At 41.6% G+C, this 22,019-nt stretch overlaps 1 protein-coding gene across 1 annotated transcript in view; it reads right to left on the reverse strand.

Annotated features, from left to right (window-relative positions):
* Positions 1 to 22,019, reverse strand: part of LOC106561937 (leucine zipper protein 2) — a 178,787-nt gene that overhangs the window by 5,803 nt on the left and 150,965 nt on the right. The window contains exons 10-11 of the mRNA XM_014126368.2: positions 18,884 to 18,991; positions 5,728 to 5,802 (exon numbers count right to left, since the gene is read on the reverse strand). Of these exons, the coding sequence (XP_013981843.1) occupies positions 5,728 to 5,802; positions 18,884 to 18,991 (183 nt within the window). The remainder of the gene's footprint in view (positions 1 to 5,727; positions 5,803 to 18,883; positions 18,992 to 22,019) is intronic.

The raw sequence follows: 22,019 nt of genomic DNA on the forward strand, positions 1-22,019 counted from the left end.
CTGTTGTCTATTCCATTTGCACAACAGCATGTGAAATGTATTGTCAATCAGTGTTGCTTCCTAAGTGGACAGTTTCATTTCACAGAAGTGTGATTGACTTGGAGTTACATTGTGTTGTTTAAGTGTTCCCTTTATTTTTGTTGAGCAGTATATTTAGTAGTCTTATGGCTTGGGGGTAGAAGCTGTTCAGGGTCCTGTTGGTTCCAGACTTGGTGCATCGGTACCGCTTCCTGTGCGGTAGCAGAGAACAGTCTATGACTTGGGTGGCTGGAGACTTTGACAATTTTTAGGGCTGTCCTTTTACATTGCCTTGTATAGAGGTCCTGGATGGCAGGGAGCTTGGCCCCAGTGATGTACTGGGCTGTCCGCATTACCTTCTCTAGCGCCTTGCGGTTGGATGCCAAGCAGTTGACATACCAGGTGGTGATACAGCCAGTCAAGATGCTCTCAATGATGCACTGCAGAACATTTTGAGGATCTGAGGGCCGATGACAAATCTTTTTAGCCTCCTGAGGAGGAAGAGGCGTTGTCATGCCTTGTTCACCACTGTGTTGGTGTGTGTAGACCATGTTAATTCTCTTAGTGATGTGGACACCAAGGAACTTGAAGCTCTCAACCCTCTCCACTACAGTCTCGTCGATGTGGATGGGGGTGTGCCCAGACCTTCTGTTTCCTGTAGTCCACGATCAGCTCCTTTGTCTTGCTGACGTTGAGGGAGAGGTTGTTGTCCTGGCACCACTGACCTCCTCTTTATAGGCGGTCTCATCATTGTTGATGATCAGGCCTACCAACATCATGTCATCGACAAACTTAATGATGATGTTGGAGTCGTGCCCCAGTGTTAAGGGTCAGCGTGGCGGATGTGTTGTTGCCTACACTCACTACCTGGGGCGGCCTATCAGTGTTCAGTCCCAGGGTCCTGAGCTTATTGATGAGCTTGGAGGACACTATGGTATTGAATGCTGAGCTGTAGTCAATGAACAGCATTCTCACATAGGTGTTCCTCTTCTTAAGGTTGGAGAAGGCAGTGTGGAGTGCAATAGAGATTGCGTCATTTGTAGATCTGTTGGGGTGGTATGGAGTGGGATGATGGTGTTGATGTGAGCCAGCCTTTCAAAGCATTTCATGGCTACAGATGTGTGTGCTATGGGCGATAGTCATTTAGACAAGTTACTTTGGCATTCTTGGGCACAGGGACTATGGTGGTCTGCTTGAAACATGCACTGTAGGTATTACAGAATGGGTCAGGGAGATGTTGAAAATGTCAGTGAAGACACCCGACCAGCTGGTCAGAGTATGCTCTGAGTACGCATCCTGGTAATCTGTCTGGTCCCGCGGTCTGTGAATGTTAACCTGTTTAACACACAGTCAGAGGTCACCAAGCGCAACATAGCTTCAGCGTGTAAATCAGCTAGAAAGATGTGTCGGCATCGATTAATTGTCTCTGGCCCCCTCCCAGTTAGGGGGAGTGATGAGCTCTACAGCAGAGTCTCACAACTCAATCGCTGGTTGAAAACTGTTTTCTGCCCCTCCCAAAAGATAGAATTTGTAGATAATTGGCCCTCTTTCTGGGACTCACCCACAAACAGGACCAAGCCTGGCCTGTTGAGGAGTGACGGACTCCATCCTAGCTGGAGGGGTGCTCTCATCTTATCTACGAACATAGACAGGGCTCTAACTCCTCTAGCTCCACAATGAAATAGGGTGCAGGCCAGGCAGCAGGCTGTTAGCCAGCCTGCCAGCTTAGTGGAGTCTGCCACTAGCACAGTCAGCGTAGTCAGCTCAGCTTTCCCCATTGAGACCGTGTCTGTGCCTCGATCTAGGTTGGGCAAAATTAAAAATGGCGGTGTTCGCTTTAGCAATCTCACTAGTATAAAGACCTCCTCCATTCCTGCGATTATTGAAAGAGATTGTGATACCTCACATCTCAAAATTGGGTTACTTAATGTTAGATCCCTCACTTCCAAGGCAGTTATAGTCAATGAACTAATCACTGATAATAATCTTGATGTGATTGGCCTGACTGAAACATGGCTTAAGCCTGATGAATTTACTGTGTTAAATGAGGCCTCACCCCCTGGTTACACGAGTGACCATACCCCCCGTGCATCCGGCAAAGGCGGAGGTGTTGCTAACATTTGCGATAGCAAATTTCAATTTACAAAAAAAAAACAATGACGTTTTCGACTTTTGAGCTTCTAGTCATGAAATCTATGCAGCCTACTCACTCACTTTTTATAGCTACTGTTTACAGGCCTCCTGGGCCATATGCAGTGTTCCTCTCCGAGTTCCCTGAATTCCTATCGGATCTTGTAGTCATAGCAGATAATATTCTAATTTTTGGTGACTTTAACATTCACATGGAAAAGTCCACAGACCCACTCCAAAAGGCTTTCGGAGCCATCATCGACTCAGTGGGTTTTGTCCAACATGTCTCTGGACCTACTCACTGCCACAGTCATACTCTGGACCTAGTTTTGTCCCATGGAATAAATGTTGTGGATCTAAATGTTTTTCCTCATAATCCTGGACTATTGGACCACCATTTTATTACGTTTGCAATTGCAACAAATAATCTGCTCAGACCCCAACCAAGGAGCATTAAAAGTCGTGCTATAAATTCTCAGACAACCCAAAGATTCCTGGATGCCCTTCCAGACTGCCTCTGCCTACCCAAGGACGTCAGAGGACAAAAATCAGTTAACCACCTAACCGAGGAACTCAATTTAACCTTGCGCAATACCCTAGATGCAGTTGCACCCCTAAAAACTAAAAACATCTGTCATAAGAAACTAGCTCCCTGGTATACAGAAAATACACGAGCTCTGAAGCAAGCTTCCAGAAAATTGGAACGGAAATGGCGCCACACCAAACTGGAAGTCTTCCGACTAGCTTGGAAAGACAGTACCGTGCAGTATCGAAGAGCCCTCACTGCTGCTCGATCATCCTATTTTTCCAACTTAATTGAGGAAAATAAGAACAATCCGAAATTTATTTTTGATACTGTCGCAAAGCTAACTAAAAAGCAGCCTTCGCAAATGGAGGATGGCTTTCACTTCAGCAGTAATACATTTATGAACTTCTTTGAGGAAAAGATCATGATCATTAGAAAGCAAATTACAGACTCCTCTTTAAATCTGGGTATTCCTCCAAAGCTCCATGGTCCTGAGTCTACACAACTCTGCCAGGACCTAGGATCAAGGGAGATACTAAAGTGTTTTAGTACTATATCTCTTGACGCAATGATGAAAATAATCATGGCCTCCAAACCCTCAAGCTGCATACTGGACCCTATTCCAACTAAACTACTGAAAGAGCTGCTTCCTGTGCTTGGCCCTCCTATGTTGAACATAATTCCATAGTTCCATGATCTCGCCATCACGGTTGACAACTCCCTTGTGTCCTCCTCCCAGAGTGCTAAGAACCTTGGCGTGATCCTGGACAACACCCTGTCGTTCTCCACTAACATCAAGGCGGTGACCCGATCCTGTAGGTTCATGCTCTACAACATTCGCAGAGTACGACCCTGCCTCACACAGGAAGCGGCGCAGGTCCTAATCCAGGCACTTGTCATCTCCCGTCTGGATTACTGCAACTCGCTGTTGGCTGGGCTCCCTGCCTGTGCCATTAAACCCCTACAACTCATCCAGAACGCCGCAGCCCGTCTGGTGTTCAACCTTCCCAAGTTCTCTCACGTCACCCCGCTCCTCCGCTCTCTCCACTGGCTTCCAGTTGAAGCTCGCATCCGCTACAAGACCATGGTGATTGCCTATGGAGCTGTGAAGGGAACGGCACCTCCATACCTTCAGGCTCTGATCAGGCCCTACACCCAAACAAGGGCACTGCGTTCATCCACCACTGGCCTGCTGGCCCCCCTACCTCTGAGGAAGCACAGTTCCCGCTCAGCCCAGTCAAAACTGTTCGCTGCTCTGGCACCCCAATGGTGGAACAAGCTCCCTCACGACGCCAGGACAGCGGAGTCAATCACCACCTTCCGGAGACACCTGAAACCCCACCTCTTTAAGGAATACCTAGGATAGGATAAAGTAATCCTTCTAACCCCCCCCCTTAAAAGATTTAGATGCACTATTGTAAAGTGGTTGTTCCACTGGATATCATAAGGTGAATGCACCATTTTGTAAGTCGCTCTGGATAAGAGCGTCTGCTAAATGACTTAAATGTAATGTAAATGTAATAATAAACGGCTCTCTATCCACCGGATGTGTACCAAGCTCACTAAAAGTGGCAGTAATAAAGCCTCTCTTGAAAAAGCCGAATCTTGATCCAGAAATTATAAAAAACTATCGGCCTATATCGAATCTTCCATTCCTCTCAAAAATTTTTGAAAAAGCTGTTGCACAGCAACTCACTGCCTTCCTGAAGACAAACAATGTATACGAAACGCTTCAGTCTGGTTTTAGACCCCATCATAGCACTGAGACTGCACTTGTGAAGGTGGTAAATGACCTTTTAATGACGTCAGACCGAGGCTCTGCATCTGTCCTCGTGCTCCTAGATCTTAGTGCCGCTTTTGATACCATCGATCACCACATTCTTTTGGAGAGATTGGAAACCCAAATTGGTCTACATGGACAAGTTCTGGCCTGGTTTAGATCCTATTTGTCGGAAAGATATCAGTTTGTCTCTGTGAATGGTTTGTCCTCTGACAAATCAATTGTAAATTTCGGTGTTCCTCAAGGTTCCGTTTTAGGACCACTATTGTTTTCACTATATATTTTACCTCTTGGGGATGTCATTCGAAAACATAATGTTAAATTTCACTGCTATGCGGATGACACACAGCTGTACATTTCAATGAAACATGGTGAAGCCCCAAAATTGCCCTCGCTAGAAGCCTGTGTTTCAGACATAAAGAAGTGGATGGCTGCAAACTTTCTACTTTTAAACTCGGACAAAACAGAGATGCTTGTTCTAGGTCCCAAGAAACAAAGAGATCTTCTGTTGAATCTGACAATTAATCTGGATGGTTGTACAGTCGTCTCAAATAAAACTGTGAAGGACCTTGGCGTTACTCTGGACCCTGATCTCTCTTTTGAAGAACATATCAAGACTGTTTCAAGGACAGCTTTTTTCCATCTACGTAACTACTCCCGGCCTCCCATCCTCTTTCTATTCTGGTTAGAGCCAGTTTGTGCTGTTCTGTGAAGGGACTAGTACACAGCGTTGTACGAGATCTTCAGTTTCTTGGCAATTTCTCGCATGGAATAGCCTTCATTTCTCAGAACAGGAATAGACTGACGAGTTTCTGAAGAAAGTTATTTGTTTCTGGCCATTTTGAGCCTGTAATCGAACCCAGACATGCTGATGCTCCAGATACTCGACTAGTCTATAGAAGGCCAGTTTTATTGCATCTTTAATCAGAACAACAGTTTTCAGCTGTGCTAACATAATTGCAAAATGGTTTTCTAATGATCAATTAGCCTTTTAAAATGATAAACTTGGATTAGCTAACACAACGTGTCATTGGAACACAGGAGTGATGGTTGCTGATAATGGACCTCTGTACGCTATGTAGAATTTTCATAAAGAATCTGCCGTTTCCAGCTACAATAGTCATTTACAACATTAACAATGTTTACACTGTATTTCTGATCAATTTGATGTTATTTAATGGACCAAAAATGTGCTTTTCTTTAAAACACAAGGACATTTCTAAGTGACCCCAAACTTTTGAACGGTAGTGTATATAAACATTTAAATGCTAACCTTCTGTTCAAGCAGCTTTTTACTGTCGGGAGAAGATTCTGTCTCCGTCTGGTTTTGGAAGCAACCCCCGCCAATCTGTTGTGAGACAAAGAAACACAAACTTAAATGTATTTATTTATTTGACGGGACAGTGCACATTAATCAAAATGTCATTGTAAATCTATGTAACTGTACCAGAGTTAGCTAAAGAGATCAATTTCATCCTAACTTCATAAGGCCTGAACAAACAAGCTGGTCTAATGAAAATGCATGAGATGAAAATAACTATTATACTACAGATTAAAACAATTTTCACAGTGTGTGTCCATGCATTCATGCGTAAAAGTCATACAAGGACATCGTTAGCGCCAGCGTGAATATTTGAAAGACAAACTTGAATAAACAGAGGCGGGGTCCAGGTCTCTCACAACTTGCATCCTTTCATTGTTGGACGAAAGTAGAATCCAACATTTCCTTTTGAACAGAACTACTTTACTCGTTACACCTACAGTGCTGTACTGTGGCTTAACTACCACAGATAATATAAAGACATACACCTCAATCCCTGTCTCTACCCTCCAGTGTGGGTCTTGGCAAATAGTATTTGAATTATGTTGTGAATGCCCCATCGTCTTTGCTTTCGTGGACGGTTACCACAGAATTCATATAGTTCAGTGTCAGTTACATTTGCTAAGAGTCACTCCTCAGTTTACAAACACAAATGTTATGGGCTCTGTGGATGGAGAGCGAGGATTGTGTCTTTCATCAACATTTAACCAGGGCTCTAGCATTTTCGGGACCATAAGCGAGATTTGGTTGGGGGCCTCCTGACCTTGCAGGCGAAACGTTTTAGTGGCCCATCTCTTGGTGGCTGAGAGAAAAAATTGCAGCTTTAATGTTAATGTCCTGCAATTATACACATTTTACCATGGGGCGTAGAGATAATGTTGCAGTTTTATAGCACATTTTCTGCAATTCTACACATTGTTACATGGGCCAGACAGAAAAAGTTGCAGTTTTAAATTTAATTTAATGTAATTGTACTCATTTTTGCCATGGGGCGGAGAGAAAACGTTGCAGTTTTATGTCTCGTGTGCCCCCACTCCGGCCTCTAGGTCACCAGGCTGCGCGTTATGGCGCACACCTATCACCACCTGCGTGTGCGCGTCATCAGATTCACCTGGACTCCATCACTTCCCTGATTACCTTCCCTGTATATGTCACTCCCTTTGGTTCCTTCCCCAGGCGTCATTGTTTCTGTTTCATGTCTGTGTGCTATTAGTGTTTCTTATTATGTTCTGTTTATTTTATTAAAACACTAACTCCCTGAACTTGCTTCCCGACTCTCAGCGCACATCGTTACATTTTAAAGCAAATTTCCTGCAATTCGACACCTTTTTATTTTTTTAAAACACTCACTCCCTGAACTTGATTCCCGACTCTCAGCGCACATCGTTACATTTTTAAAGCAAATTTCCTGCAATTCGACACATTTTGCAAAGTGGTGAGGGAAAATGTTGCAGTTTAAGCACATTTCCTGCAGTTTTACAAATTTGCCATGGGATGACGATAGAATGTTGCAGTTTTATAGCTAATTTCCTGCAATTCTACACATTTTGCCATGACTTATGTCATGTTAATATGCTACATGTATCCGAGTATGCATGCCCAGTCAGTAATTCGGCCATGATTACTACAAGGTTTAGATACCTGGCTAAACTAACTTACCTAGCAATCTATAAAATGTTAGTTGATATGGGCTAATTGAGTGACTATCAGTGACTGACATAACTACAGGAAAACTGATGATGCACTACCAAATGACAAAAGTGCACCTTCGAGAACTTGGGACCAATGTTCCCTCAAATTTCTTTTGTCACTGAGCAAATGTTAGGTCTGCTGAGCGCAAAGTTGAATGTTGTGAAAATTCTGTGTGAGTTTACTGTGAACATTGATGATGTACTGTTTTAACAGTGGCCAAGTAGACTACTCTGGCTATATGATCATAATGTAGGCCCAGCCTACAGTAGCAGCCAACGTGTGGTGTTCCATGAGACTTGAAACAAACATGCAGGGCTTGACATTAACCTGTTTATCCACAAGGAGGTGACTGAACATTTTGTTGTGTTGATAGATGCACTTAACAAAATAATATGTATTATTATTCCCATATCATTATTAGACAGAATCAGACAAATTATGCTACCCTCTGCCTATTGGCTGCTTAGCTTAAAAAATGCATGAGATGAAAATAAATATTATACTACAGATTAAAACAAATTTCACTGTGTGTGTCCATGCATTCATGCATAAAAGTCATACAAGGACATCATTAGCGCCAGCGTGTAACGCCCTGGCCATAGAGAGAGGTTTTTGTTCTTTATTTTGGTTAGGCCAGGGTGTTACATTGCGGGCTGACTACATTGCGTTCTATGTTCTGTTTCTATTGTTTTTGTATTTCTTTGTTTTGGGCCGTGTGTGGCTTCCAATCAGGCACAGCTGAAGTTTGTTGTTGTTGATTGGGAGTCACACATAAGTGCATGTTTTTCCGTTGGGGTTTTGTGGGTAATTGTTTCTGTCATTGTGTTTCACCTGACAGGACTGTTTGGCTGTCAGTTTCTTATTTTGTAGTTGTATAGTGTTCCGGTTAATAATTAAATATGATGAACACTAACTCCGCTGCGTTTTGGTCCACTCTCTCTCATGGCAGTCGTTACACAGCGTGAATATTTCAAAGACAAAACTTGAAAGAACAGAGGCGGGATCCAGGTCTCTCACAACTTGCATCCTTTCAATGTTGGACGAAAGTAGAATCCAACATTTCCCTTTGAACACCCCAACAGGCTCGGGAGGCGAAGGTCGAGTCATGCATCCTCCAAAACGTGGCCCGCCAAACCGCGCTTCTTAACACCCACCCGCACCAATGTGTCGGAGGAAACACCTTTCAATTGACAACGAAGTCAGCCCGCAGTCGCTAGAGCACAATGAGACAAGTAAAGCACCCCCTGCCAAACCCTCCCCTAACCCAGACGACGCTGGGTCAATTGTGCACCGCCCTATGGGACTCCCGGTCACGTCCGGTTGTGACAGCCTGGGATCGAACTCAGGTCTGTCGTGAAGCTGTAGACCGCTGTGCCACTCAGGAGGCCAACACTGCCCCTTTATAGCGCTTTATCTGACTCACTTTTCAAAGATGGCTAGAAATGTACAACTTTTGTGCTCTTGTAAGAAGAAATCACTCCCACATTGCTGACTGCAAATGAGCTATAACTGGGCTAACTCACTATCTAACAAAGAATACGAATAAATGTGCACACCTGGCTACATGCAGTTCTCGCTTTGATCTTAAAACAAGCGCACAATAATCGCGACTGCTCATGCAGATCCAAATCCATATATGGCAATGATCTATTTGCATATAGACCTACTGTAGCTCTGATTGGTTATAGCGCACCGGTCTGTGTAGAGTACGGGCCTGAGTTGTGCCTGTCAATGCAATAGAATCCTACTCCGAACAAAATCTCTTGCATATTTTTGCATAGTCTTGCATAGTTCGTTTTGATTCGGTATGTTGCATTGAAAGTGGCTAATATTGCGTTTATTCGATCACAATTCCCACAGTAAAGGGAAAACTCCCACAGTAAAGGGGAAAGTTGAGTGAAGTTGAATCTCGTGCTTCTCTGTGCGGGCTGATATTTCTTCTGCGTGGCAGTCCCGGGGAGTGGAAGATTGCTTAGGCATAGTTAGGCAAAGCATAGTTCTGAGATATTGAGCATAAACGTTTTCATATCCCAGATCTCAAAACTGTATTGTAGTGAATTCTTCTTTCTTAACCCATTAATCTCCTCACCTTAAGAGTATCAAAATCCTAAAACATTTGTAAATCATTTTTTTTAGGGGGGTGCATTTGCAGATACAACCTTATGGCTCTGAAATGTCATTCTGGGTTCAGAATGTAAAAATTATTTCAATAGAAAAGTAGAGATATTTAATGATTAAATTAAGAGATTTCTCTTCCTTCCTTCTTTCTAATCATATCATCAAACATATTAATTCATGTTCATCACAAATTGGTTAACTTGATAGTTCCCTAAAATGCCAAATACACTATATCCTATGGATGGACAACTAGCAACATTGCTAAAGCTTGTGTCCGTAAAATGTATATCGGTTCAGAACTTTTGTGAAACAGCACAGTTAAAAATATATGGCAAATAGAAATCAAACTGGATGGTCTTCAGAGATACTGTAGATGAGAGGGATTTAGGGTAGGATGGGATTAAAAACAAACAAAATATAACTATTGTACAATACATTGTGTTTGTAAAATGTATCTAGTATGTATATGCTGGAAGTAGAAGGAGAGGTGTTGTTGTCCATTCATTTACTCCAATTAGGGGAGGGTTGGTAAGGTTAGGATAGAATAATAAAGGAAAATATATAAATGTTTAAATATACCAGTCAAAAGTTTAGACACACCTACTCATTCAAGGGTTTTTAATTATTTATACTATTTTCTACATTGTAGAATAATAGTGAAGACATCAAAAGTTCTAAATAACATATCATGTACAGTGTCAAACAAATCAAAGTATATTTTAGAATTTTGATTATTCTAAGTAGACATCCTTTGACTTGATGATAGCTTTGCACACAAATTGGCTCTAAGGCACCTGTACAGTGCCTTGCAAAAGTATTCATCCTCCTTGGGGTTTTCCTATTTTGTTGCATTACAACCTGTCATTTAAATGGATTTTTATTTGGATTTCATGTAATGGACACACGCAAAATACTCCAAATTGGTGAAGTGAAATGAAAAAAATAACTTGCTCCAAAAAATTATATATATATAAAAAAAACTGGAAAAGTGGTGCGTGCATATGTATGTTCCTATGAAGCCCCTAAATAAGATCTGGTGCAACCAATTACCTTCAGAAATCACATAATTAGTTAGAGTGCACACAGGTGGACTTTATTTAAGTGTCACATGATCTGTCACAAGATCTCAGTATATATACACACCTGTTCTGAAAGGCCACAGAGTCTGCACCACCATTAAGCAAGGGGCACCACCAAGCAAGTGGCACAATGAAAACCAAGAAGCTCTCCAAACAGGTCAGGGACAAAGTTGTGAAGAAGTACAGATCAGGCCTGGGTTATAAAAAAATAACAGAAAATTTTAACATCCCACCATTAAATCCATTGTTAAAAAATGGAAAGAATATGGCACCACAACAAACCTGCCAAGAGAGGGCCGCCTACCAAAACTCACGGACCAGGCAAGGAAGGCATTAATCAGAGAGGCAACAAAGAGACCAAAGATGAACCTAAAGGAGCTGCAAAGCTCCACAGTGGAGATTGGAGTATCTGCCCATAGGACTACTTTAAGGACCATTTTAAAAAAGCCATTGCTTCAAGAAAAACATATGGAAGAAGGTACGCTGGTCAGATGAGACTAAAATTGAGCTTTTTGGCCATCAAGGAAAACGCTATGTCTGGTGCAAACCCAACACCTCCATCACCCCGAGAACACCATCCCCACAGTGAAGCATGGTGGTGATAGCACCATGCTGTGGGGATGTTTTTCATCGGCAGGGACTGGGAAACTGGTCAGAATTTAACCTCTTATGGCTAGGGGGCAGTATTTTCACGGCTGGATAAAAAACGTACCCGATTTAATCTGGTTACTAATCCTAACCAGTAACTAGAATATGCATATACTTATTATATATGGATAGAAAACACCCTAAAGTTTCTAAAACTGTTTGAATGGTGTCTGTGAGTATAACAGAACTCAAATGGCAGGTCAAAACCTGAGAGATTCCTTTACAGGAAGTGGCCTGTCTGACCATTTCTTGAACTTCTTTGCCATCTCTATCTTTTACAAAGGATCTCTGCTCTAACGTGACACTTCCTACGTCGTCCATGGGCGCTCAGAGCCCGGGAAAAAACAGAATGTCGTCATCCCAGCCCCAGGCTGAAACACTTTATCGCCTTTCTCAAGTGGCCGATCAAGGGACTGTGGGCTTAGGCGCGTGACCTGGCCGCCCCCGTCTTTGTGATTTTTTCCCTCTGTTTGCCGAAAAGGAGATTCCCGGTCGGAATATTATCGCTTTTCTACGAGAAAAATGGCATAAAAATTGATTTTAAACAGCGGTTGACATGCTTCGAAGTACGGTAATGGAATATTTACAATTTTTTTGTCACGAATTGCGCCATGCGGGCGACCCTTCTTTACCATTCGGATAGTGTCTGGGACGCACGAACAAAACGTCGCTATTCGGATATAACGATGGATTATTTTGGACCAACCCAACATTTGTTATTGAAGTGGCAGTCCTGGGAGTGCATTCTGACGAAGACAACAAAAGGTAAGCAAACTTTTATAATAGTAAACCTGATATTGGTGAGTGCTAAACTTGCCGGGTGTCTAAATAGCTAGCCCGTGATGGCTGGGCTATGTACTTAGAATATTGCAAAATGTGCTTTCACCAAAAAGCTATTTTAAAATCGGACATATCGAGTGCATAAAGGAGTTCTGTATCTATAATTCTTAAAATAATTGTTATGCTTTTTGTGAACGTTTATCGTGAGTAATTTAGTAAATTGTTAGCAAATTCCTCCGGAAGTTTGCGGGGGGTATGCTAGTTCTGAACGTCACATGCTAATGTAAAAAGCTGGTTTTTGATATAAATATTAACTTGATTGAACAAAACATGCATGTATTGTATAACATAATGTCCTAGGTGTGTCATCTGATGAAGATCATCAAAGGTTAGTGCTGCATTTAGCTGTCTTCTGGGTTTTTGTGACATTATATGCTAGCTTGAAAAATGGGTGTCTGATTATTTCTGGCTTGGTACTCTGCTGACATAATCTAATGTTTTGCTTTCGCTGTAAAGCCTTTTTGAAATCGGACAGTGTGGTTAGATAAAGGAGAGTCTTGTCTTTAAAATGCTGTGAAATAGTCATATGTTTGAAAAATTGAAGTTTTTGTATTTTTGAGGAATTTGTCATTCGCGCCACGCCTATCATTGGATATTGGAGCAGGTGTTCCGCTAGCGGAACGTCTAGATGTAAGAGGTTAAGGAATGATGGATGACGCTAAATACTGGGAAATTCTTGAGTGAAACCTGTTTCAGTCCTCCAGAGATTTGAGACTGGGACGGAGGTTCACCTTCCAGCAGGATAATGACGCTAAGCAAACTGCTAAAGCAACACTTGAGTGGTTTAAGGGGAAACATTTAACCTGTTAGGGCTAGGGGGCAGTATTGACACGGCCGGATAAAAAACGTACCCGATTTAATCTGGTTACTACTCCTGCCCAGTAACTAGAATATGCATATAATTATTGGCTTTGGATAGAAAACACCCTAATGTTTCTAAAACTGTTTGAATGGTGTCTGTGAGTATAACAGAACTCATATGGCAGGCCAAAACCTGAGAAGATTCCATGCAGGAAGTGGCCTGTCTGACAAGTTGTGTTTCATCTTGGCTCTTTTTATTGAAGACTGAGGATCTTTGCTCTAACGTGACACTTCCTACGGCTCCCATAGGCTCTCAGAGCCCGGGAAAAAGCTGAACGATATCGAGGCCGCCTCTGGCTGAAACACTTTTTCGGTTTTGGCAAGTGGCCGATCAGAGTACTATGGGCTTAGGCGCGTGCCCGAGTCGACCGAATGCTTTATTTTCTTTCGTCTGTTTACCTAAACGCAGATTCCCGGTCGGAATATTATCGCTTTTTTATGAGAATAATTGACATAAAAATTGATTTTAAACAGCGGTTGACATGCTTCGAAGTACGGTAATGGAATATTTAGAATTTTTTTGTCACGAATTGCGCCATGCTCGTCACTCTTATTTACCCTTTCGGATAGTGTCTTGAACGCACGAACAAAACGCCGCTGTTTGGATATAACTATGGATTATTTTGAACCAAACCAACATTTGGTATTGAAGTAGAAGTCCTGGGAGTGCATTCTGACGAAGACAGCAAAGGTAATAACATTTTTCTTATAGTAAATCTGACTTTGGTGAGTGCTAAACTTGCTGGGTGTCTAAATAGCTAGCCCTGTGATGCCGGGCTATCTACTGAGAATATTGCAAAATGTGCTTTCACCGAAAAGCTATTTTAAAATCGGACATATCGAGTGCATAGAGGAGTTCTGTATCTATAATTCTTAAAATAATTGTTATGCTTTTTGTGAACGTTTATCGTGAGTAATTTAGTAAATTCACCGGCAGTGTTCGGTGGGAATGCTAGTCACATGCTAGTCACATGCTAATGTAAAAGCTGGTTTTTGATGTAAATATGAACTTGATTGAACAAAACATGCATGTATTGTATAACATAATGTCCTAGGGTTGTCATCTGATGAAGATCATCAAAGGTTAGTGCTGCATTTAGCTGTGGTTTGGGTTTATGTGACATTATATGCTAGCTTGAAAAATGGGTGTCTGATTATTTCTGGCTGGGTACTCTGCTGACATAATCTAATGTTTTGCTTTCGTTGTAAAGCCTTTTTGAAATCGGACAGTGTGGTTAGATTAACGAGAGTCTTGTCTTTAAAATGGTGTAAAATAGTCATATGTTTGAAAAATTGAAGTTTTTGCATTTTTTAGGTTTTTGAATAACGCGCCACGAGATTACATTTTTTACATTTTACATTTTACATTTTAGTCATTTAGCAGACGCTCTTATCCAGAGCGACTTACAGTAGTGAATGCATACATTTCATACATTTTTTTTTCCTGTGCTACACTGGCTGTTACGTAGGTGGGACGATTTGGTGCCACCTACTCTAGAGAGGTTAAATGTCTTGGAATGGCCTAGTCAAAGCCCAGACTTCAATCCAATTGAAAATCTGTGGTATGACTTAAAGATTGCTGTACATAAGCAGAACCCATCCAACTTGAAGGAGCTGGAGCAGTTTTACCTTGAAGAATGGGCAAAAATCCCAGTGGCTAGATGTGCCAAGCTTATAGAGACATACTTCAAGAGACTTGAAGCTGTAATTGCTGCAAAATGTAGTTATGCATTTTGTAAAAAAAAAAAGGTTTTATTTTTTATTTTATATATTTTTTTCATTTAACCTTTATTTAACTAGGCAAGTTAGTTAAGAACATATTCTTATTTACAATGACGGCCTACACCGGTCAAACCCGGACGACACTGGGCCAATTGTTAAAATATACCAGTTATGCTATTTTGGACCACCAGGCATGTCGATAGACATATAGTATACCAAAAAACATTCAAGGGCCATTTTCTCAAAAGTGGGTTTACAAGTTTATTAACTTTCAAAGCAGAATTACTTTCCCATTTTTCCTCAACCGTAGTGTATGATATACCATTTTCTAGCTCTGAGTCTCTACTTTTATCCAATGTAAAAAACACCATTTCAAATTTTTCTACATAAAGTGTTTTCAGAAAGTATTCAGACCTATTTTCTTTCTACACATTTTGTTACATTACAGCCTTATTCTAAAATTGATTAAATAAATATTTTTCTTCCCTCAATCGACACACTATACATCATAGTGACAAAGTGAAAACAGTTTTTTTTACATTTTGCAAATGTATAAAAAAAAAAAAAAGAGAAATCTTATTTACATAAGTATTCAAACCCTTTGCTATGAGACTCAAAATTGAGCTCAGGTACATCCTGTTTCCATTGATCATCTTTGAGATGTTTCTACAACTTGATTGGAGTCCACCTGTGGTAAATTCAATTGATTGAACATGATTTGGAAAAGCAAACACCTGTCTATATAAGGTCACATAGTTGACAGTGCATGTCAGAGAAAAAACCAAGCCATGAGGTCGAAGGAACCAGATGGTCACTCTGGGGGCTCCAGAGTTCTTCTGCGGAGATGGGAGAATCTTCCAGAAGGGCAACCATCTCTGCACCAATCAGGCCTTTATGTTAGAGTGTAGAGTACTACCCGAGAAGACTCTAGGTTGTAATCGCTGCCAAAGGTGCTTCAACAAAGTACTGAATAATGGTCTGAATACTTATGTAAATGTGATATTTCAATAATTTTATTTTTAATAACTTCACAAAAATGTCTAAAAACGTGTTTTGCTTTGTCATGATGGGGTATTGTGTGCAGATTGATGAGGGGGGAAAAATGTAATCCATTTTAGAATATCGCTGTCATGTAACAAAATGTGGAAAAAGTCGAGTGGTTTGAATACTTTCTGAATGCACTGTAGGACCGAATCCAGGTGGTCAGTCACAAATGAGATCCCCAGAAAAGACACAAGGTGATAGAAGGTTATGTGACGTTGCATTTCACCTACTGTATATATACCTCTAGGAACTATAATGTTTATGCCTTTTTCTTCACAATATATAATCTTAAACAAGACCTAATAACATAACACCTACAGAACATGTTTTGGCTGAAGCCTGTCAGTAAAACCAATTATTCTAGTCTTCTGGTCTTTTTCGATTCTCAAATAGCTGATATTTCTCCAACACTAGCCTGACCGACTATACCAGCCAACACAACCGTCTACTGAAGTTGATTAGGTGAGTACAAATACATCTTACGATATTACCTGTGTGCAGAAGTTTGAGGCCTAGGATTTCTAAGCAAACAGCTGGAAGCAGGGCTTTCTCCTATAAAGCTTAACTTTTATGGAATGGTCTGCCTACCCATGTGAGAGACGCAGACTCGGTCTCAACCTTTAAGTCTTTATTGAAGACTCATCTCTTCAGTAGGTCCTATGATTGAGTGTAGTCTGGCCAGGAGTGTGAAGGTGAACGAAAAGGCACTGGAGCAACGAACCGCCCTTGCTGTTGTGCCGTGGCGGAGATCTTTGTGGGCTATACTCGGCCTTGTCTCAGGATGGTAAGTTGGTGGGTGAAGATATCCCTCTAGTGGTGTGGGGGCTGTGCTTTGGCAAAGTGGGTGGGGATATATCCTGCCTGTTTGGCCCTGTCTGGGGGTATCGTCGGATGGGGCCACAGTGTCTCCCGACCCCTCCTGTCTCAGCCTCCAGTATTTATGCTACAGTAGTTTATGTGTCGGGGGCCTAGGGTCAGTCTGTTATATCTGGAGTATTTCTCCTGTCTTATCCGGTGTCCTGTGTATATTTAAGTATGCTCTCTCTAATTCTCTCTCTTTCTCTCTCTCTCTCTCTCTCTCTCTTTCTTTCTTTCTTTCTTTCTTTCTTTCTTTCTTTCTTTCTTTCTTTCTTTCTTTCTTTCTTTCTTTCTTTCTTTCTTTCTTTCTTTCTCTCTTTCTTTCTCTCTTTCTTTCTTTCTTTCTTTCTTTCTTTCTCTCTTTCTCTCTTTTTCTTTCTCTCTTTCTCTCTTTCTCTCTTTCTCTCTTTCTCTCTCTCGGAGGACCTGAGCCCTAGGACCATGCCTCAGGACTACCTGGCCTGATGACTCCTTGCTGTCCCCAGTCCACCTGGTCGTGCTGCTGCTCCAGTTTCAACTGTTCTGCCTGCGGCTATGCAACCCTGACCTGTTCACCGGACGTGCTACCTGTCCCAGACCTGCTGTTTTCAACTCTCTAGAGACAGCAGGAGCGGTAGAGATACTCTGAATGATCGGCAATGAAAAGCCAACTGATATTTACTCCTGAGGACCTTTTGCACCCTCGACATCCACTGTGATTCTTATTATTTGACCCTGCTGGTCATCTATGAACATTTGAACACATTGGCCATGTTTTGTTATAATCTCCACCTGGCACAGCCAGAAGAGGACTGGCCACCCCTCATAGCCTGGTTCCTCTCTAGGTTTCTTCCTTGGTTCTGGCCTTTCTAGGGAGTTTTTCCTAGCCAACGTGCTTCTACACCTGCATTGCTTGCTGTTTGGGGTTTTAGGCTGGGTTTCTGTACAGCACTTTGAGATATCAGCTGATGTGAGAAGGGCTTTATAAATACATTTGATTTGATTTGAGCACTCTGCAGAAATATTGGAAAACACTCGTCGCTTCACTGAAAACATCACAGAACTTAATTGTCTGTTTGGATAAACATGATGTGCTAAAATGTTTATTGCGCTAGGCTTCTTTTGCTGTAAAACTATGTTGGGATGCATGTTCTTAAACTTGAACTTTGACTGGTTAGAAGGATCCTAAAAAGAGTACGCGGTTGTTTCAGAACACCATTTTGCAATCCCCAAGCTCATTAATTTTGTATGATACAGGAATTTTAAAAGTGCTAAGGGTGGTTGGTGAAGCTGCCTATAAAGAGGAGATTTAAGGATTGCAGTAAAACAATTCCTAAATGTGCACATTGTAAGAGAACACATGGTAACACTTTCTATGAGGCACGCAGCACACACACATACACGATGCCTTATAAATGCATTTATCATGCCTTGATGTACACTTATAGCGCATTATAACAGTTGTTATAAACTGTCATAACTTGTTTCTAATCTCTCTTCCTTCTCTCCATCTCATCCAATCACACAGTGGAAGAAAAGTAGAACTGGACGGTGTCTGTGGGGGACAGGTCTCTTTGCTGCAGGATTTCCACTTTTACGGCCCCGCCAAAATGATATCATCAATAACACGACAGGAGCGAACATTGTTTTTGTCACGGGTTCATTATGGGACAAGTTTCTCCATAGAAGGTAATTTTCTCTCTGGAAAGGATCCCTCTGGACCGTGCATTGTCTCTCCCCAGCATCCCCCTGCCTCATTTCTGTCATGGTTATTGATAACCACATGTCAAGAAGAACCTTCCTCCCTGGAACTGTCCCTTCCCTGCCGCCCAATCCAATAGAGTTGGGCAGTCGTATTTGGCTTCCTCGTCCACGGATCATAACCATACATACAACGCAGACCGTGAGATCGCATTCGTCTAATAAAAGTGGCTTGAGTTTGTTTGTTTGTTTTCTTCAGCGAAGACCGGCTGTGTATTTCTGATTTCTTGAAAATACAAACATTTACAACAAATTATTTTTCTCCAATTTCTCCAGTGACATTGAAAGCCTGGCCCAAGCCTCACAGACTAGTTGTTGATTGACCCAGATCCTGTGATCTGAAATTAGCCACAGTAACACTATGCAACGGAAAGATGTTTTGGGGTAAAAGTTGCCAGTAATCCGTAATGACTGAAGGATTAAAAGGAATGAACAGACGAACCTGCTGGATTGGGGCCTGAGGGTCACAAATAGGCTATTACAGATTAATTAGTCCAAAGGTTCACCTTTTCCATCTGGCAGTCCTTGACTCCGGGACTACTTTCTCTCCTCATTACCCCAATGTTCGCAGGCGATTTACTGGCTGTGATGATTCTCTGAACTTTCGGGATATCCTGCGAGAAAGAAGTGCAGAAGAGAAAAGGAAATTCTAAATATGGAAGGTAGAACATGACAGGTATGGATAAGATTGGTATAAGTCATGACACACAGTGCATCTCTGTTGAAATAGACCATGACAAGAGATTTGGTACTGAGGTACATTTAAAGCGGTTTGTTTTTCATTGAACTGGACAGCCCTGAGCATTTTATTTTGCTTATACCACAGCTACTTTCCATAGAGAAAAAGACAGATTTTTTTTATTAAATAAAAAGTTATTTTGAATTCGCCTCTTGAAGTGACCTATTTCAACGTACGTATCATGAATTATTTCAGTTCTTTTTGACAGAATCCGTCAGGGCCAGGACAATTCAATGGAACAGCGATGGGGTATGAGTGCCTGCCGAAATGGTTTTCTGCTCCCAACGGTCCTGCTACTCAAGAGACACAAGAGATGTCATGTCTTTAGAAATTCTTGCATGGATGGCTGGCCTGGAGAGTTCATTTTCTGTTCTCTCAACAGCTCTCACAGCACATAGATCTTATCAGAAATATGAACAAAAACAACTATAACATTTAAAATAGACAGAAATATGCAAACTGCAGAGATCTTACCCAACTCAACCAAAACATTTAAAATCGTTTTCGCAATACTTCACTCATGGCATGTGTTGCACACTTCCCTTTCAATTCGCATTAATTATTCCTGTCCATCTCATGGACTTCGTTAAAAGAGAAATTTAAACTCATTCAAATGAATGTTGCATATTTTAAGAGATCCAATGCGTTCTGATCATAGCAATACTTCTCTACACTGTAAAAAAAAAAATGTCAAAAACAAACTCACTGTTTACCCCCGCAACTGATTTCAGCTGGAGAAACCTTCAACAAGTCAAAAGGGAAGTTCAGAGAGGAAACCAGCAAATAAATATCCAGCTGTTTCTTTAGGCAGTAAATTACTGCCCCAAGCATTCCACAGAATCCACATTCCACACATCATCTCCCATTACTTGGATGAAAATTGCATGCTATCACCACCACCACATGACTTGGCTTCCTCCCTCGGCCTGTTAAATATGAAGACACTTCCACCCTGATCTTGCTGATCCCGGCAACCTCTCACTAATGAATCTTTCACCAACAGGGGATTGTGTCTGCAGCCAAAGACCGGAGTCTTATCTGGTAATTGTTGTCTAGTGGAGCTTAAGGCCCATTACGTTTAGAAACTCAAACACCAAACATGATGCTGAGAGGGTAGCTGGTACACACAAATATTCCAGCACTTATCCACTTTGGAATCCAAAGACAGAAAGAGGGTTTTAGCAGAAGAGTGCTTATATAAGCATTATATTTTGTAAAGCTGTAGAGGAAATAATGGTAGCCCTTCAAACCATTCTCATTTCAATGATGTAATATTATATTGCTTTCTGTGCAAAATAATTGTACCTTTTAATCACAAACAATAATGGCCCTTGTCAGGCTAGTCTGGCATACTAACACATATCAGCATGTCCAACAGAATGTGTTTAGTAGCTATTCATTTCTATTAAATACCTAATAGATAACCAAATATGCAATGGAAACTGGGCCATGAAAGGGCTGATGGAATACATTTGGTTCCATTTGTAAGAGGCCCAGCTTGCCTTAACATATTGAGCCCATTCGAGTTGTCCTCCCGCAAAAGGAGGAAACATTGCATGGCAAATCAACAAGCGAAATGTGGGGTGGTGTTAACGTTTGTCAGTGGTCCCCATTTTTGGCCATCTTTGACAGTGATTTCTATTAGATGTGGGCCCCTTTACATTGAACAGACAGCGACAACAGATGGGGAGGACTAGTTATCTTTACAGTGAGGAGAACCATCTTTGATTCACCCCGCAGACAGTATCTGTGGATACAGCAGCGGATGGCCGTAGCGACTGCTCAGGATGGAGTGGAGCTATCTGTATGCTAAATCCCTAGCACCTGTACGTATGTTTTCCCTCAGTTGTCTTTCCTTTTGTCAGACACACTACCCTCCTTCACCCCCCACCCCCTCCCCCCAACCCCCGCAAACCCCTTAATTTGGCTTGGAACATGAGACGAGGCCCAGAACATTTCACTCACATCGGCTGTAATAGAGTCATCTTTTGCCATTGTGAACATTGACTATAGTTTATATCTTTGGCGATAAAGTGTCCATTACATTTTTTGCTTTATGTGGTGCTTCCATGTGGACGGGTATTGGAGCGTTCTCTGAAAGAGCTGTAAAGTCCTCTGGGTGGCACATAGCTAACGTCAAGGCTCTTAGCTTGACACCCAACACACAGAGAGGCAGAATGACTTCCGACTGCATCAGGGATTAAAGCCTCTTTGAAACAGGATTGCTCACTAGGATCAGGGCCAAAATGAAACCGCAACAGAGCTGTGATTGACTTCGAATACTCTGATTTTGATATGACTGCAGTAGTTGACTGATATGACCTGTGATTAGGTCCGCCATGACTTTGCACAGCGTATAAATAAAGTGAATGAGATGTAGAAGACGTGGATGTCAATTATGGCAGTCCCCCGCACCTCTCTGATTCAGAGGGTTTGGGTTAAATGCGGAAGACATATTTCAGTTGACTAGGTACCCCCTTTTCCCTTTAATTCAGAACAAATGAATGTGATGGAAGAATTGAGCTCAATTTCGTTTTAATGTGAAAAAGTAGTCACTGAGAGGGAGGCCATAAATCTTTTAAAAAAATATCAATGCCCTCAAAGGGTTCATCCTCTTTGCAACGCTGCTAACAAACTTTGCTACATATCCTTGGGCAGAGTGAGTAAGACACAAACCTTTATTTATACTCTTTATGAGGTAAATCACTTTCTATTTACCGTGGAAAGCTACTAATGATAAGCTACTCATCATCTAGAAACCGGCTCCATTACAATTCACTTCTTTTTTTTTATCATCTATTTTTGGGTGGGTGGAGGATGTTGAGGCCTATACCTTGTGACAGTACCTACCCAACTAATCAGAGTGACAGCCAGGTGTCAGTATAACAAATCAGCTGTCAATC

The sequence above is a fragment of the Salmo salar genome, chromosome ssa11 (genome assembly GCF_905237065.1).
Source record: "Salmo salar chromosome ssa11, Ssal_v3.1, whole genome shotgun sequence".
NCBI lineage: Eukaryota > Metazoa > Chordata > Actinopteri > Salmoniformes > Salmonidae > Salmo > Salmo salar.